The sequence below is a fragment of the Diuraphis noxia genome, unplaced genomic scaffold (genome assembly GCF_037042655.1).
Source record: "Diuraphis noxia isolate RWA-SAM2 unplaced genomic scaffold, SU_Dnox_SAM2 contig0002, whole genome shotgun sequence".
Lineage (NCBI taxonomy): Eukaryota > Metazoa > Arthropoda > Insecta > Hemiptera > Aphididae > Diuraphis > Diuraphis noxia.
In genome coordinates this window covers 31606322-31624067 of record NW_028301712.1, presented here as the reverse complement: position 1 = coordinate 31624067, position 17746 = coordinate 31606322, and the positions used below count along the sequence as shown (strand labels likewise).

Here is a 17746-nt window from a genome sequence, read left to right as displayed (position 1 = left end):
CGTGTATAACTTGGTGTAGCTCTTAAATGTCATCCAAAATCGTGATATAATAAAAAACAGGCACAGTCAAAAAGGATTATCAAATAATTTGTAATCCAAGTTCGTCAGCCTTCCTACGATTTTTGTGGTATCCCGATAGGCAAGTCCGCTGTTGTGTGTATCACTGAACTTAACTTTGTAACATATAATTCCATTATTAAAATGCATGTTGAGGGCTTCAGCTCCATTTGTTATGTTTGTGATTGTTCAGCATTTGGTCTTTCAGTACACATATATTGGTTGAACTGGATAAAATATAAGATGTGAGACCATAATCAGAAAAGTATTAAAGTATAATATTAATTAATTAGGTGGAACAATAACTATAACAGTTGATTAATATGTAATTTTTATATCTTCTGGTGACAAACTGAATAAATATTTATTTAGGTGATATTGTTATCGATCTACGGGAATTATAATTGTTGGCCTTAATCGTTGACCAACGACTAAGATTATATTATAGTAATCTAATCTCTAACCTTGCTTATTTGTATGAGTTGAATTACGTATACTGAGGTATATGAGTGGAACAAATTAAAATTTTGTGACTCCCAAGTCTTTAAGATTCTAAATACTTAAATATGCAAAGTGAAATTTCATACATAGCATTATTAGGTTATGAAAAATATTTTGGTACCAATCAACTAGCTACTTTGATGACCAACCAACATAAATATATATGTAAATGCATACAAGTGTGGCCCTATGTAAAAAAAAAAAAAAAAAAATAGTAATATGTATAAATACATACTACATTAAATAGGGTAAACACCACATTCTGGATTTTAAACTGAATTCTGGACAATTTTATAAAATGCACTAACTAGTTGGTGCCTAAAATTCAACAAACGTAATAGTCCTTGTAATATTATTTAGTTATACACCTAGTTTGTTTTACATTTGGTGTTAATTATAATTAGGATTAAAATGTAATAAAAAATGAAAATGCATGCAAATATGCCCATTAATCAATAAAATATGACATTAATAAATGTTTTAAAATTATTTTTGAATTATACCAATATAAAAAATAAAAATAAATTTAGAATCTTTTTTAAACATTTTTATTTTAATTTGTACAATCTGTAACAGATATTTACAATAAGCACAATGGAGGGTTAAGTAATAGGTCGTGGTTGGCTTGGTTGAAGCTATTCAGTAATAGCACTTTATGGCGAGATAGTTGTGGTTAGTGGGCTAGTTAACTAGTCCACTAATAGATCACGACACCACCTACGTTTTAAATGTTGCCCAGAATTTAGAATTTAAGTTATAAAACCACTTAATTTGCAAAATAAAAATTAATGTATCTGGTTGTATGTCAGACGATACAAATTTATAACTCTGTGGCAATGTTTACAACTAGAAGAAAAATATGAACAATCTAACCGTAATTATTATTAAAATTACTATTATGAAACATATTAAAATATGAAATGTAATATTATAAGTTTTGTATGAGGGGGGTGTAATAGCCTGGTGGATTAAGGTGTCGGTTGCGGCGTGCACTGCCATCAGTTCAAATCCCGGTCATGGGCGACATGCCCATGTCCGGGCAGTTCATGCTGTTTGGAAAGAGGCTGCCGCCCCCACTCGGCCATGGTAGAAACCTACGGGTGCCCATTCGAAATTTGCCAACAGTTTCCGGCTAATAATCATGTACCTGATGCCTTAAAACAATTTAAAAAAAAAAAGTTAATATGATAAAAGTGAATAAAAAATGTTTTGATCTAATAAAATTAATTAATGACAATACAACTGATATTATCTCAAAAGGTAATTTTTGCCGTAACATAAATAAATTTTATCTTATATCAAAACATTTTTTTTTCTTAAATATAGAATAAAAAAATTTAAAATCAAATTAATAACTTTTTATTTTATTATGCACATACAATAGTTCAGTAAAACAATTTAAATTTACCAAAATAGTATATTTAATACATTATAGTCATTAAATATATTCTACAAATAAAAATATTGAAAATACCTTAATTATCTGAAAGTTTCAAATGAAAATGTATCAACTATTATAAAAAATAAATGTATACTTATTGTTTGTGTTTTAAATTATTAGAAAAAATAATCATAATTTATAAACTATATAATACTTAATACTAGTACATAATAACTTTTACAATATGATAGCAATTGGGACAATTTTAAATTTTAATGTATAATTGTATATTTAAATAAATTGTATTTCTATTTACTTAGGTGAAAAAAAGAAAAAAAAGATATACTATTCTATGTTTAAAATTATTATTAATTAACATAATTATCATTCATGAAAATTGAGTTTGCTTAAATATATGACACATAAAATGTATGAATTTCTTTTTCATTAAAACAAATTAGCGTCAAATTAAATAAATAATCTTTAGATGGATTGTACTATTCATCAGTTTTTTCTTTACGTTCATTGTACTCTTCAAGTTCTTTAAGAAATATTTCTTTAGGCTTCATGGTTTTGGGATTATTACTAGTGTCTCGACAAAATGGACAGAACCATTTTCCTTTGGGCTTCCTATGTATAGACACACAGCCAAAATGAAACCACTGAATTGGACATAAATCATTATCACAGCCAACCATATCACCATAAGATATCTCTTCACAAAGACAATAAGTTGGCTGTAAATCATCATCATCATTACCATCGCTATCAGAAATGTTTACATTTGAAACTACTTTTTTATTTTTGGAAGTCTGTGCTTTAGACTTTTTGTTTGATGTGGTTTTTTTTTTATTTTGATTAGTGCTTGATTTTTTGTTCAAATTTGCATTCAATTCTACGCTTTTGTTGAATGCAGTAGATATTTTTGTTACATTTCTTTTAGGGCGCTTATTAGAATTATCTATTTTTAATGAATCAATTCCCTTATTTTCAGGCACACTTTTTAACATTCTTTTATTTGATTTTATTAAATCTAATTTTGCATTTTCAACTTCTTTATAGTTCATTTCTAAATTATTCATGTTCTTTTCAACCATATCCAATAGACAGTTAGCAACGTTTACTTTTCTGTCAGCCAGGTCTAAAGATTCAATCAACATTTTCTTCACACGTTGTTCATCAGTAGATGAAAATTCATCAGTTTTTTTTGTAAACTTCATCAATTTATTTAAAATATGTGAGTGACGACAATCAATTTCATAATAACGACTAACTTGTTTTTGTCCATCTTGAGGAAAATTGTTCAAAACATCATCACAATTGTCCAAGAAGCGAATAACCGCACTATTTAATAATTCGTTCATAATATTTGTCTCTATCTGAAAAATATTTATAATATGTCATATGATTTTTGCTAAAACTTTGTATGGTAAGAATTTAAAAATATTTGTTGACAAGTCATTTTTTACCTATGTATAATTATATAATAAGTAAAAACATATTTAGTTCAGTATAACATATTATCAACACTTTTCAAAAATATAATTTTCTTTAAAATACAATATACAAACAGGGAGATTAATCAAGCATTCTTCACACCTCTTTTTCTTCAATAACATGCAGTTACTCATTAAAGACATGGCTATGGCGATTGTACAATAGTAGTAATTAATTATAATTTGTAAAAATCATCCAATAATAAACCTATAATAAATGTTAGATACAATATGAAATATATTTTATATTTTGTAAAATATTTTATAAGTACTTTTACCCTTAATATAAATATTTTAACAACTGAGTTCTGTACTCTTTTGGATTTTAGTACTAGGTGCATCAACATAAAAAAAAAATTATTTGTTAAATTTAGCCTCAAGGATTTGAAATTGGGGTCTTTAAAATCTATTATTGTACCCTGTCAAACTATTATTTAGTTATCTTGTATAACCATTGATGTCTGATATAAAAATGCCAAAAATTTAAATTTATATACTTAAGTTCATTTTTTCATAACTTCCCTCCCCGGTCATATAAATCATTCCATATTAAATTTCTCAGACTTATCTTCTGATCACACACCTTTACTCCTAATCTTAAATGAATTGTCTACTACAACGACTACTTGTCATACATTAACTCCAAGGAAAACCGATTGGGAAAAATTTAGCCAAACTATAGACGACCTCATTTTACTAAACATCCCTTTAAAAACACCTTCAGACTTGGATAATGCAGTCCAATCATTTACAAATGTTCTTCAAAACACAGCACGAAATTCTTCCCAAATGCTCTCTAATACCCCCAAAGTCACTAAAGATTTACCTCTTCACATAACACAACTAATTTCTGAAAAACGCAGAGCCCGCTGTAGATGGCAAAGAACGCACTTGCCTAGTGACAAAAAAAAATATAATGCTCTCACTTGCTCCCTAAAAAACGTACTTCGAAACTACAATTCTGAAAAATATCTACAGTATCTAAAATCTCTCTCCAGTTCAGATAACTCACTGTGGAAATCACCTAAAAATATTTTAAAAGAAAAAAACAAAACACCTCCTCTACGTTACTCTGATAGATCCTTAGCTTCATCAAACTTAGACAAAACAAATCTTTTCGCAACTGATCTTGAAAGTAGATTTACGCCTCATACAGACATTTTAAATTTAGAACACTCCCATCATGTCGAAACCTCATTAATCAACACCCTGCCAATGTGTCTTCCAACAAAACATACTTCCCCTTCTGAAGTTAAAAATATTATTAGTAAATTGCGAAATAATAAATCACCTAGCCATGACCTGATAACCAATACCATTACGAAGAAACTGCCGAAAAAAGCAATCCTACTACTTACCTATATCTATAATGGCATACTTCGCCTATCATACATCCCTTCCACATGGAAGCACTCAGTCATCATTCTTATTCATAAACCGGGCAAGCCACCCGATATCCCGTCTTCTTACAGACCCATCAGTCTTCTCCCTACGTTCTCTAAAATCCTCCTAAAAAGAATTTATCCAATTTTAAATGAAAAAAATATTATTCCTAACGCTCAATTCGGTTTTAGTAGCAATCACTCTTCTCTCCATCAAATCCCCAGAATAGTTGACAACATTGCTTCTTCCCTTGAGCAAAAAAACTTTTGTTCAGGGGTTTTTCTCGACGTTGCACAGGCGTTTGATCGTGTCTGGCACGAAGGCCTTCTTTATAAACTTCTCTTTCCACCCACTCCACTATACCTCACCTTAAAATCTTTCCTCACAAACCGCTCCTTCATAGTACGATGTGAGAAAGAGTATTCTAATATTCATCCTATAAGAGCAGGTGTCCCTCAAGGCAGCATTCTCGCACCTACATTGTTCAATATAAATACAGCTGATCTACCTCAATCAAATAACACCAACTTAGCTACTTTTGCAGATGATACTGCAATAACCTCATCCAGTTCTTACTTAGACTCTGCCATAAATAACCTCCAAGACCACCTAACTAACTTACAAAACTGGTTTAACTTATGGAGAATAAAAATAAATGAAAGCAAATCCACTCATATTACCTTTACCCTCAGCCCAAAAAATATTCCCCCTGTTTATCTCAATGACAAAATAATCCCTATGGGCACATCAGTCAAGTACCTCGGTCACCATCTAGATAAAAGACTGACCTGGGCAACGCATATAAAATTAAAACGAAAATCCTTAAATCTCCATCTGCACAAGCTAAGACAACTACTCTGCTCTAAAATCTCACTTGAAAACAAAATGTTAATCCCTACACCATGATCTCAACGTTCCAACGATATCTGCACTAGCTTTGTACAACTATAATAACTTCTACAAAAATGTCCTAAATCATCCTAATCCTCTAATCGCCAAGCTAGCATCTAAAACCCTACCTGACAACCCTCCCCGTCGTCTAAAACGAAAATGGCCACGTGATCTTCTAACTAAATCAAAATTTATATTATAAATTCATTTATTATGTACAATAAAAATTTAATTTAATCAAAGTTCATATTGGAAGTAGTGTTAATGGACTCTCCCTTCCCTCAAGCCGTCCAGACTGGTAAAAATTTTATCTAAATTACTTATTGTATTATGTTATACAGATTGTATATTTTAATAAAAAAAAAAGTTCATTTGGTTGATTAATGTCAAGAAAATTTTAATAAAAAAAAGAATACTTGGTGGATCACCAAAGAGTTCTGTATCACCATAGATTTAAATTCTGGTTTTTAAACAATATTTAAGACAAAATTTCAATTTAATGGCATAGATGTCTTGTACTTTTGAATAAAACAGCATTTAGATATATCGATTTATGATAAAAATAATTTGTGTGATATAAGATTATTGGGTAATACCTACCGTATATAATAGATGAAACATATATCTTATAATAGATCAAACATATTCTAGGTTGCTAAAAATATGATATTTTATTGATTATATTTTTAATATTGATTTATTTTACTTTTTATATTATCTATGACTATTATAGCTTAACCATTAGGTTGACAAAACACAATCAATATTTAATACAATACAGTATAGAATAAAAATAAAAATATTACAAATGCCTAGTTAAATCAAATTAATATTTATAGAAAGTAAATTGTACCTGCACACATTGATAATGGTAATATTTTTTATTAAAATACAATAAAAATAAAAACTACAATATGGTTAAAGATTTTCTTTATTGTTAAAATTTGGTAAGATATCTTTCCTACATTGTGCTGTCACTGCCACAAACCGGTCTAGGAAGATGTTATTTGCCATCAGTTATAATAAATAAAATTGTAGTTGCCAAAAATCCATACACTATAGTCTATCTGTCTTTCCTATAATCAATGCCTAGATATTAATAATAAAATCGGTATAAGTTTAAATTATAAATATTTTGTATTTTTGCATCACAACGCGTGAGTGTGAAAAAGTGCTTATAATAGGTGATCGTCCACCCCCTTGATATGAATGGATCATCAGAAATTATTATTTATAACTAGGGCACCGATTGAAATAAAACATTTTTTTTTTTTATGTTTTGAGACATGACATTTCAAACATGAATAAATTTAACAAAATGAAATTTTTATTTATAATTTAACACAACTTTTGATTTAGGTATAGAACTTCTTTTTGGAATTTGTAGGACATATTTATAGAGTAAAAGCATTTTTGAAAATTTAAAAGAACATATATAATTTTATAAAAACTTGCTTAACCCTTTTACTGCAGCTGTGGACATGTACACACGTTGGAGCAAAGCTGCAAAGCACCTCTCGTATGCTGTGGACGTGTATACACGTTTTTATCAATTTTATTTAAATTATTTGACAAGCCGTAGAAGAATAAATGTTTTTTGAAAACAGATTTTTGAATTATTTATTTAATGGAAGAAAAATCAAAGCGTATCACAAAAACTCATAGATAAGATATTATAATATTATTATCTATGCGAAAACTTCATTTGTTATCTGATTCATTGAGCATAGATCTATCCTTTTAGGGTAGATAAACCATTTGAATAATTTATGAAATATAGTCAGCATACAGCAGGTGCTATAGATTTAAGTGGTCAAAGGTGAAAGGGTTAAATTCCTTAAAAAAAAAAAAAAAAATAGAATAATGCTTTTACTAATATTTCTATTTGTATTACATATTATGTTTGATCCTACGACTTCAGTACTACAAAACAATACTTGTCTATAACTGTTAAAGCTTTTTATTTGAAAACATTGAATAGCATCAATATTACAAAATTTATCTATCTATCTAAATTTTATTTTATACCTATTCATTTTAATTTATGTGGGCATTTTATTAAGCTTTATAATATGTACTAGCACTAGTTCAAAATTTTTAAGGAATTTTTCTTGTTTTTTCTTGCAATTTACATCAATGATCTATTTATAACTGAAGATGGTGTTTATTAAAGCTAATTATAATTAGCTAATAATATATTGTATGCAATAATAAAATATAATACTATTGATGGGTTAATACAGTGCAGTGGCTTCAAATGAAATTAAAACTGGTAGTTCAAATAGTTTGATTAATTAAATGAATCAGGAATGGGCATAACTAATTAAATATTATACATAATTTAATGGCATTCCAGTGTTTAATACAATTATAACAGCAAGATTTGGAAGTACACTCAACTATTTTACCCACTCACCCAATTTTGAAGGCAGTTCAATTGAACTACCTAAAGTATGTAAATGGCACCACTGAGTTAATAGGATGATAATTATAAGTATAGTTTTGTGCCTTCAATGAAACATTCTTGTTCATAAAAGTACATTTTTTACTTTTTTTTTTCATTTTATTGTACAGTTGTTTGGTATTTTGTAATATTTACTTAACTATTAGTTGTTTAAAATGGAAACTAAAAGAAAGCCAAAGGGAGGTGCTTAGAAATCGTAGAGAGAAAGAAAATTCAGAAAAATAAAGTTGGAACAGTTTAAATATCAACTTATGTTTTTAATCCATTGTAACTCAGTTATAAAGTAATAGAAAATAAGTAATTCGTTATATTCTGTACTTAAGATAAATTACTAAACACATTGAATTATAATTTGTTTTCTGAAAAAATGTAAAAAATGGATACATAGAGGACACAACTTCAAACTTTAGTCAAATATAGATTTCCCAGTATGTCCTTGCTCAAGACCAATTAAAAAAAAGATAAATTTAGCCAAGCATAGAAGAAATAATAGTCGAACTAAATTGCAATCATGATACATTTTTTTAAAACCGGTTTTAAAATTACGCCTCCGATTTAAATATGTAAATAAGTGTAAATGTATTAGGTAGGTCAAATAAATAAGGTACAATATATTTTTGAATTAATACAATATACTAAGCCAGCAGTTTTTAACCTGTGGTTTGTGGCTTACGATACTCATGTCGGGGGTCTGCAGCAGCCTTAACACCTAACATAAGTCAATATGTGACATGAGTTCATTATTATAATGTTTTAAGACTATTATTAATTTTTTTTTTACATAAAATATATCTTATATCGTTATGTATACTTCCTATAAATCTTAATATAAAATAAATGTTATAATTTTCAGATAAAATATTTTTTGTAAAAAAAAAGGTAGGCATTGACAAAAAATTGGGAGGGTCCGTGATTTCTAAAAATCTTTCAACGGGAATCCGTGTTGTAAAGGTTAAGAACCGTTGTACTAGGCTATACATCTACACATTCAAGCATAAAATATTTTCAAAATACAAATTTCTTATTTATGATTAATTATTGTAAATAATTTAAATGCAATCTGTACTTACCTTAATGAAATAGTCTATAGTTATTCTCTTACTTCAAAGCGTGGGTAATGAAAAATGAATCACAATAATTTAATCGAAATTAAATACCTATAAACATAGTATAAATATTACTTCAAGGAATATAAATATTTTAAAATATTGATAATCATTAGAGATTTATACTTTAATATAATGAAAAAATATTAACCATCCACTTCAGCGATTAACGATTAGGTAATTATGGATCAAAACATTTAACGGATTTAAAATAGTTTATAATATAGTATATTATAATAGAAATACTAGATTAAACGTACTTTTAAATTACTAACGATATTAAGTTTAAAAAGAAGTAAAAAAAAAACTGAACAACTATTAAGCCGACTTGTACAAAAACAAAGGAAATGCGACTTAGATTTTAGGTTATAATTTAATACCAATGTCCAATATTATTATTGTGCTATTGCCTAATTGTAAATTTTATGAAATAATATAAAAATAAATCAAATAGATTTCGATGAAAACATTGTATACAGTGTAACCACAGATAAGATATCATGGCGAGTGAGTGTAACCAACAATGTATAACAATATTGTATAACATAACAATATTATTAACTACTCGATATGGCAACGACGTAACGCGAAACTCTCGTCACTCTTGATGCGATGTAATACGTACGTTACGTTACTAACCAACACTGTGACTGTATGCACATGCACATTGCTCTTGCACATTATACCTCACAGAGCTCACAGTGAAATGTGAAATTTATGTCGAACAACACGATTCGAGTAGAATTGAACTCAACTATTTGGTACCTATTAGCAATATTCCGATATAGGTAGGGCATTGAAAGAAAAGTATTAAGCCGTCGGTAGTGGTACATAGGAAGATAATAAAATGTAACTCGGTAATAATGAGAGTCCGCAGAAGGCACGCAAATATCGATGAATGCACAAAATAGTTAAGTCCGACCCTGAAATCTCTGTACCGAGTATCGTATACGGTATGATGCACTGAACTAAGTACACTAATATTTACAATACGGATATAATTTAGTTTACTTGGATTGTGTACCTTTGAGAATCGTAGCCCTTGTAAGTCAACAGACATAATAAAAATGCCCATTAATATACAATATAATACACGAGATAATACAGGATAATTCAGGACTCAGAACTTTATAAAAAACAATGACATATGTGCTTACGTAGATACTTATGCAGTATGCACTAAAATAAATCACAAATATGTACTTTTTTTCAATAAAAGTTTTTTTGTAATTTGAATATTTAAAGTATCACAAGAATTCAACAACTATACAAAATCACAATTTGGTTCAAGTATTTACAAATAATAAAGTATAACATTAATCCATTATCTAGGCACCCCAACGAGTTATGTTTGTTTCTGGAGGTAAAGATATATTCGGACTGAGCTTAAGTTTTGAAAATTGAAATGAGTGCATGATGATGTTTTTTAAATATTTTTTTTCTCTTTAGCGGTTTGTAATGATTTTTTAACATTTTTAAACTATGTTTGTACTTTTTTCAAAACTCATTGGAGACCATGAGCCTTTAATAAATATATATTTTTATTGAAAAAATGGTAAATAAGTTCCTTGGCAATCGTAAAAATTGAAATTAATATTCTTTATTGTATTGAAAATTTGTTTTTATTTACAGGTTTATATTAAAATTTAAACATAAGGCCTATGAAAAATTATATAAATTTAGTAAAATAGGTATGTAAAAATATGTACCTATCGTGCATTTTAGATAATATTATTATGAAACGAAAATCAGATTTTGAAAAATGTGTGATTTTTTTGACACGACATGCTTGTAAATTCGTACAATTTATTTTTACAATTAATAGTACTGCACAGTATACACATTTAAATATAAGTTGTTTAGAAAAAATAACATCACACAATGTTCAAAATGTCTATGGTAGCACGTGCATCAAGCTATGAAAACAAGAAATTGGAATCTATAAACATAAGTCCAGTATAAAAGGTTCCGAGAGAAAAATTCCGGTTTATTCATATATATATTTATAAGTTAATTATAAGTTTATGTACGCAATATTATACTTTTATATGATATATGGAATAAAAAAGGTAGGAATCCGGGAGTATAAAAAGATAAAGGGTATGAGGGTATGAATATGATAAAACATTTCATTTATAAGTTTGAAAAATCATTTTTCAACTCCTTTAGTCGATCGCATACAGTACATATTGGACTTAATACAAAATATTGACATAATTTATAATTATATTGACAAAACATTATAATGTCTTATTGTAATTTTTATTGATTTAAGTTGAAAAATGTATGTGTTAATAAACCGGACATTTAGATAGAATTTCAAATTGCACGTATCATCATGATTCATAGATTCGTGATCTATCTTATCCAGCCATGTTGTCACTCATAGGATTCGATTTAGGACGCCAAACTTTTTACACGACGGATGTCGTCATGTCGAGCATTTTTTGTTTTAGTTTAGGTATATAAGTTATAGGTCACAGTGGCGTAAAATATATATTTACCAATGACAATAATCTGTCATAAATGATTTTAGGCGGTAAGAGGCCATGAGGGTTACTTTTATCATTCTAAATATATTATGATAATTGTACTAGATATTATAATTATTGTGAACTAAAAGTCTATAATATAACATAAAAACTATACTTGGTGTTTAGTAAGGTAGTTATAAAAAATAGGTGGGTGTTAAAATTGTATGTGGATTTAAATTTTAATCGAATGTCATAGGTAAAATTTAACATTTTGGCGCAACTGATAGGACATACATAGCACATAGGTAAAGCTATTGTTCTATGGTAAAGCATAAGTACATTTTGCATTGTATATATTATCATGATGTATGACAAAGGTCGAGTATTATTCTCGTTCGCATAATTTCTTTATACAATGTATGCATCATTTCTTTACGATGCGCAGACATCAAGTACATCACGACAGACGACAGTATAATATTGTACTATTTGAATATTATTTCGAGTTAGTTTCAATACCTCCCGATATTTTGTGTACAGATAAAATATGTTATAAATAGGTATTGAGAAAAAAAGTAATGGAAATGAATTCCAAATGTATTATTCACCTTACATATCAAAACACGTGTTATTTTTTTAATATTATCAGTGGCGTAGCCTTTTTTTATGAAATATAGGGGGGTAAGTATAAATTAAATCAAATTCTTACAGTTTTCGTACATAAATAATATACTTATTAGTTATTATGAAGGGAAATGTTAATCTGTAGGTAGATGGTTAAAAATCCAATTTATCCAAATCCCCAGGTTACGCCACTCCATATTATAGTATAAGGCCTGAGCTATACAACATGTATCCGTCGAGTATTCCGCCAAAACGCAAGCTGACGGGCATTTTCTACCACGGATTTACACGCGGCGTATTACATCTATCGTGTAAAGCTACTTCAATATAAAACAATGAGTTTTTAATTTAATGGAAAACGCAATGTATAGCCTAGGCCTAATACTATAATAGAGTATAATAGACAATAGACTTTTATGTAATATAATTAAAATACACCTACTTCTGTGTTCTGTCTATTCGTCGTCTTGTGACTTTGTGAGAATATGTGTTGTTTATTTCTTTTCTATCGTATAACAATAATACATTAATTTTTAGTGAATTATAACTGTAACACGGAGCTCTGTATAGGCTACATTAGTGCCGCGAGTACAAAACAATTTAACGTGGTAGCATATATTTTGGTAGCTGTGCTGCAGGCCGAGTCGCTTGTGAATATTGTGATATCAATTTATATTCGTCACTCTACAGCTGATATTAACGACGAACAATCAATATTGCGCCTGCGCGTGATAATAGTCGTACCAACCGTGTGCACGAAGCGTGAAGTAAATTATTTATTGTGCTTATGCGCATTAGCCCCAATTCCTCTTGGTTTTTTTGGCTTCAAACATTTAGGCAAGAGCTTGCTGTATGGCTCTATCCACAATTTAAAATATTCTGAATATATATGCATAACTTAAATTGTGGCTCTATACCACGGTTTAAGGTAAAATATTTTATCTCGATGTAACCAAACTTCATGAAACGTGTTGACATACAATGATTACGAGATAGCGTTGTTTGTCGTACGCCGTCGTCGCATTCTCGGCCGGTAGTGACCACGCCTATCACCTTTACGATGGGGTCCACGCGTCGTAATCGCGAGAGGGGCACATTAATACTTCACGGGCGGTGGCTTAGAGCGTTTCACATCATTGACCGTTGAGTTTTTCACCGATTTTTATTAAAATCCAATGTTATATTTATATCACTTATTTACTCTACGTACTAGCAGGCGGCGTGCTCGCTCCTACCTCTGTCTCAAGTCACAATATATTATTAAATTATTTACCAATATTAAAGATTTTTTTATCTTAAATATTTTTAATAATACATTGAGTACACTATTATATATTTACGATCAACATATTATTACCTAATTACTTTTTAAAATACATGTAAAATTGTAAAATAATCAATTCTTTACGATCACATAGATTTTTTTAGTAAATACCTATGTCGAGTGTTTTACGTTATTTCTTAGATATAGCGGATATAGGTGACATAAAGTCCTTTCTGTACGATGGTTTTTTATTTTCCTTTAGACGTATTAGTAACATTTTAAATAGGTATTTTTTTTTTGGTAAATACTAATGGAGTTACTTTTCATTTTTTAAATATAATACAGCTGGTATCAAATAGTTGATTGTTGTACATGATTTGGCATTTTTTTTGTTTGAATGCTATTCCGTATCACATAAAAAGTAAAAAAATAAAAAAAAAATATATATATACATATATATATAGTTTATTTAAACTAATTTTTAAAATATTTTTATGTTGATTTAATTATCCTCTTAATTATGACGTTTTTTTAAAAGATGAAACCAAAAACATATAAAAAAGTTTTTATAATAATTATAAAAATATAAACATAATTTTGTAATAATTACAGGTAATTATTACCAATAAAACGTTTACCAATAAATTACTAATAATATACCGATATACCAAATGATCAGGATAAATATCATTGTCTAGTTACGTTTCACAATTAAAAATAATAAATACTTGATCTCGATACAACAATAAAACATCAAATGTTCTTTATTTATTTGTTTCGGATTTTTGAGTAGTTATACTTAGTTACTATATAATCTTGGCCGATAATATTGTCCAATCGTTCGTCAAAAAATGTTTACTATGAGTCAAATGGCGCTTGCTATTGCCTTCCAAAATATGCGAATTATCCCCTCTATTCTTGTCGCAAGTAAAAAAGTTTATAATATATACTATAGTTGTTGTCTTCGATGATCAGGTAAGTAGTTTATGTTTTTATACAAACTGCTTCCCAAAAATGTTCACTCTATAAAAAAATTGTTGTCGAATAGAACTACGTAGTAGGCAACGTTCTATAAACTCCACTCCCTATAAGACATGTAGGTGTATTTATAATACACATTTGTTATAAATTATAAAAATAAGTTTACAGTAACATTATAATTTATGTTAAGTAAATTAATATAATTTACAATAGATATTAATATATCATATTCATACATATATTTAATGTTTAAATATTTAAAATAGTTAAAAAAATATCAGACTTAGGTATATATATTATACAATGTATGCGAATAATTGATAAGTACACAATTATATATATATATAAATCAATAAAAAGGTATATTTTGGTATAAAACAACAACAAGATTTCAAAACGAAATGTTTTTTTTTGAGGTTAATGGTTTTAATGTCTTCTATTTTTTTCGGTTTAAAAAACTAGTTAAAATTGATCCTACAATTTATGGTTATTTAAAACCGGTTTTTATATTAATAAAACCAGTAAATTTTTTTTTAAATAATTTTTTTCAAACTATATGAATAATATGAATCTACTATCTTTTTACAACTGTAAGATGTAAGAAAAAACATACAACTTCATAAAAAACTAAAAAAACTATTATAATAATCTCATACACGGTCTTAGATCAGTGGTACGCAACCTAATTTTATTAGGGGGTAGCTAATAATTTTACACTAAATGAAAAAGTAAATTTGTATTATACACTTACATAACGGATCAAAAAATGTTGCACGCCCCTGTCTTAGATTATTAAATTATGGCATAATACTGCATGTTTAATCAGCATTAAAGACGGCCAACTTTAAAATGGTGGTGGAAAACTTATAACATTAATCATATTAGAAACAGAGTGATCAACATATCATGTATATACATTTATGATTATATAATTCCTAGTTAAAAATTATTTATTTTCGTTCTAGAACGTTAAAAATTTCGTTTTCGTTTATGTAAATGTTCCTATATAACCATAGGTGCAAATAGTGGGTTGGGGGATAAGCCCTCCTAAACTTTGTATTGCCTCCTGAAATAATTATGTCATATAAACTCTAAATATTACGGTATATGAAACAAATTTTATATTTATTTTTGTTCATACACTACATCAAAAATAATGCAAATATTGAAATATTTTATTTATGATGTTTTAAAAGTAAGTACTGAAGATTTAAAGCGTGAAAAGACTGTATTTAAAAATATTTTAAATGGAAACACAGAATATGAATATTTTAAGGAACGTCTTATAATACAACAAGTTTTTCCAAATTTATTTAAACTCGTTTAAGTAGCAATCACATTACCTGTCAGTTCATGCACTTGTGAGAGATCATTTTCAGAAATGCGAAGGATCAATAAATATTTAAGGTCTACTATGTTTCAAAACTGGTTAAATTAATTAGGTATACTTAATATTGAAAAAAGATATTGTTGTAGACATTGAAGATATTTTAAATGAATTTTCTAAAACAGAAAGAAGAGTAAAACTTATGTAATTTACTCTTTAATAATTTGTTGTGATTAAAACATAGGTACATATTTAAGTATTGTAAATTGATAATTTTGATTGGTATATTTTAATCTGAGTGTAGCAAAGGAAATTTGTTTGTGATATAAGTGTTACTAAAGTGTTCAATATAAACCTGAGCTTCAGCCTCCTCCCCAAATCTCAAACACTATTTGCGCCAATGTTTATAACTAATATATGACAAAACCAGTATATTTAAACTTTCTAAAGTCCTGAATTTTAATATTATACAACCAATAATAATTAATAAGTTTTTCATAAATTGGTATAACGTGTTGTAAGTAATAATTTATTATTATAATATTTTAGATTCAGAACGAAGTGATGAATGTATTGATTTTACAATGATGTGTGTTTTTTTTTGTGTCTGTGCACAGCATAACTAGTCGAAATAATGCTTCAACTTCAAACTTTAGGGGTGGTTTCCGATGTAAAAGTTAATATCCTTGGTGCATTATAGAGGTCAAAAGTAAACATTTGCCAACAGTTTTCAAAAAAATCGAGAAAAACAAAAAAAAAAAATGACAGAAAAACGGGAATTTTTACGCAAAACCAGTTTTCGACCAAATCGATTTTTTTTATATGGTTGTAATTTAAAAACTAATCACTGTAAATACTTTAAATTTTCAACAATTTTTTTTTATTAGCATTTGAAGTTCAAATATTGACAAAAATTCATCAAAACCATGAATATTTGCAAATTATTTTGTAGTTCAAAATTCATAAAATTGTTTGTATTTAGATCTAAGGTTAAAAAATTCAACACTAAGTTTTCCATAAGTTTTTCTTCAAATAGCTATAAAGGAAATTTATTATAGGAAAAATGTTTTGAGAGTTTGAGTTTTAAATTTTTATGAAATCAGGTAAGTATATAATATATATCTATGATAATATAAGGTATTATGATAACTACATGCAATGTTTTTGGAAAAATTGATTAACCAAGCCTTATGCAAAATGCGTCCTAATTGAAAAATAAAATATTTGCTTCAAAATAGAATATATAACAATATTTAAATATAATATATCCTACACTGAGTAGACTGACAAATCATCTCCGTTCAGAATCCTTTTTCGTATATAATAATGATACCTATCATTGCATTCAATTCTAACCAACCCTAGTCAGAGGTCCACCCCACCACCTTATGTACAGTAGAGCGACATCCACTTACCCGCTTTTTTTTTTATTAAGTCATTGGGAAATTATAGGTAATTAAAGTGAAGATAAAATTTTTACAAAAATTATACAATTAATATAAAAATAATATTATAACAAGTCAATACAAAACAGGTGGTTGTACCTATAATTAGTTAATAAAAATTAAAAAGTAAATATGATAATATACCTAATTAAATGTATTCCTCATAACATTGCTTAGATTTATTTTTTTTAGTCAAAATGTTTAGAATCACTTCTACATTTATTACCTGCCTTTTGAAAAGCAACTAGTAGTAATAGACACTTTTTGTTCACGATGAAATCGCCGGGTAACTCGTATATAGTCGGAGTTGATTCATGTAAAAATAATTGACCTTTATGACTTAAGGAGGGTT

General features: G+C 27.9%; 1 protein-coding gene across 8 annotated transcripts; it reads right to left on the bottom strand.

Moving 5' to 3' along the window:
• Positions 1–1901: 1901 nt before the first annotated feature.
• LOC107170440 (inhibitor of growth protein 2-like) lies at positions 1902–13031 on the bottom strand. 8 transcript variants are annotated; one of them, XM_015520560.2, is made up of 3 exons: positions 12820–13031; positions 9244–9330; positions 1902–3318 (listed from the first exon to the last, which is right to left on the bottom strand). In XM_015520560.2, the coding sequence occupies exon 3, from the start codon at positions 3301–3303 to the stop codon at positions 2437–2439; it is 867 nt and encodes a 288-aa protein (XP_015376046.2). In that variant the 5' UTR covers positions 3304–3318; positions 9244–9330; positions 12820–13031; the 3' UTR covers positions 1902–2436. The 8 variants fall into 8 exon arrangements, with proteins under 8 accessions (XP_015376046.2, XP_089077028.1, XP_089077031.1 ...); XM_089220902.1 differs by having other exon boundaries at positions 1902–3314; XM_089220905.1 differs by lacking the exon at positions 12820–13031 and adding an exon at positions 9406–9604 and having other exon boundaries at positions 1902–3314.
• Positions 13032–17746: the final 4715 nt, after the last annotated feature.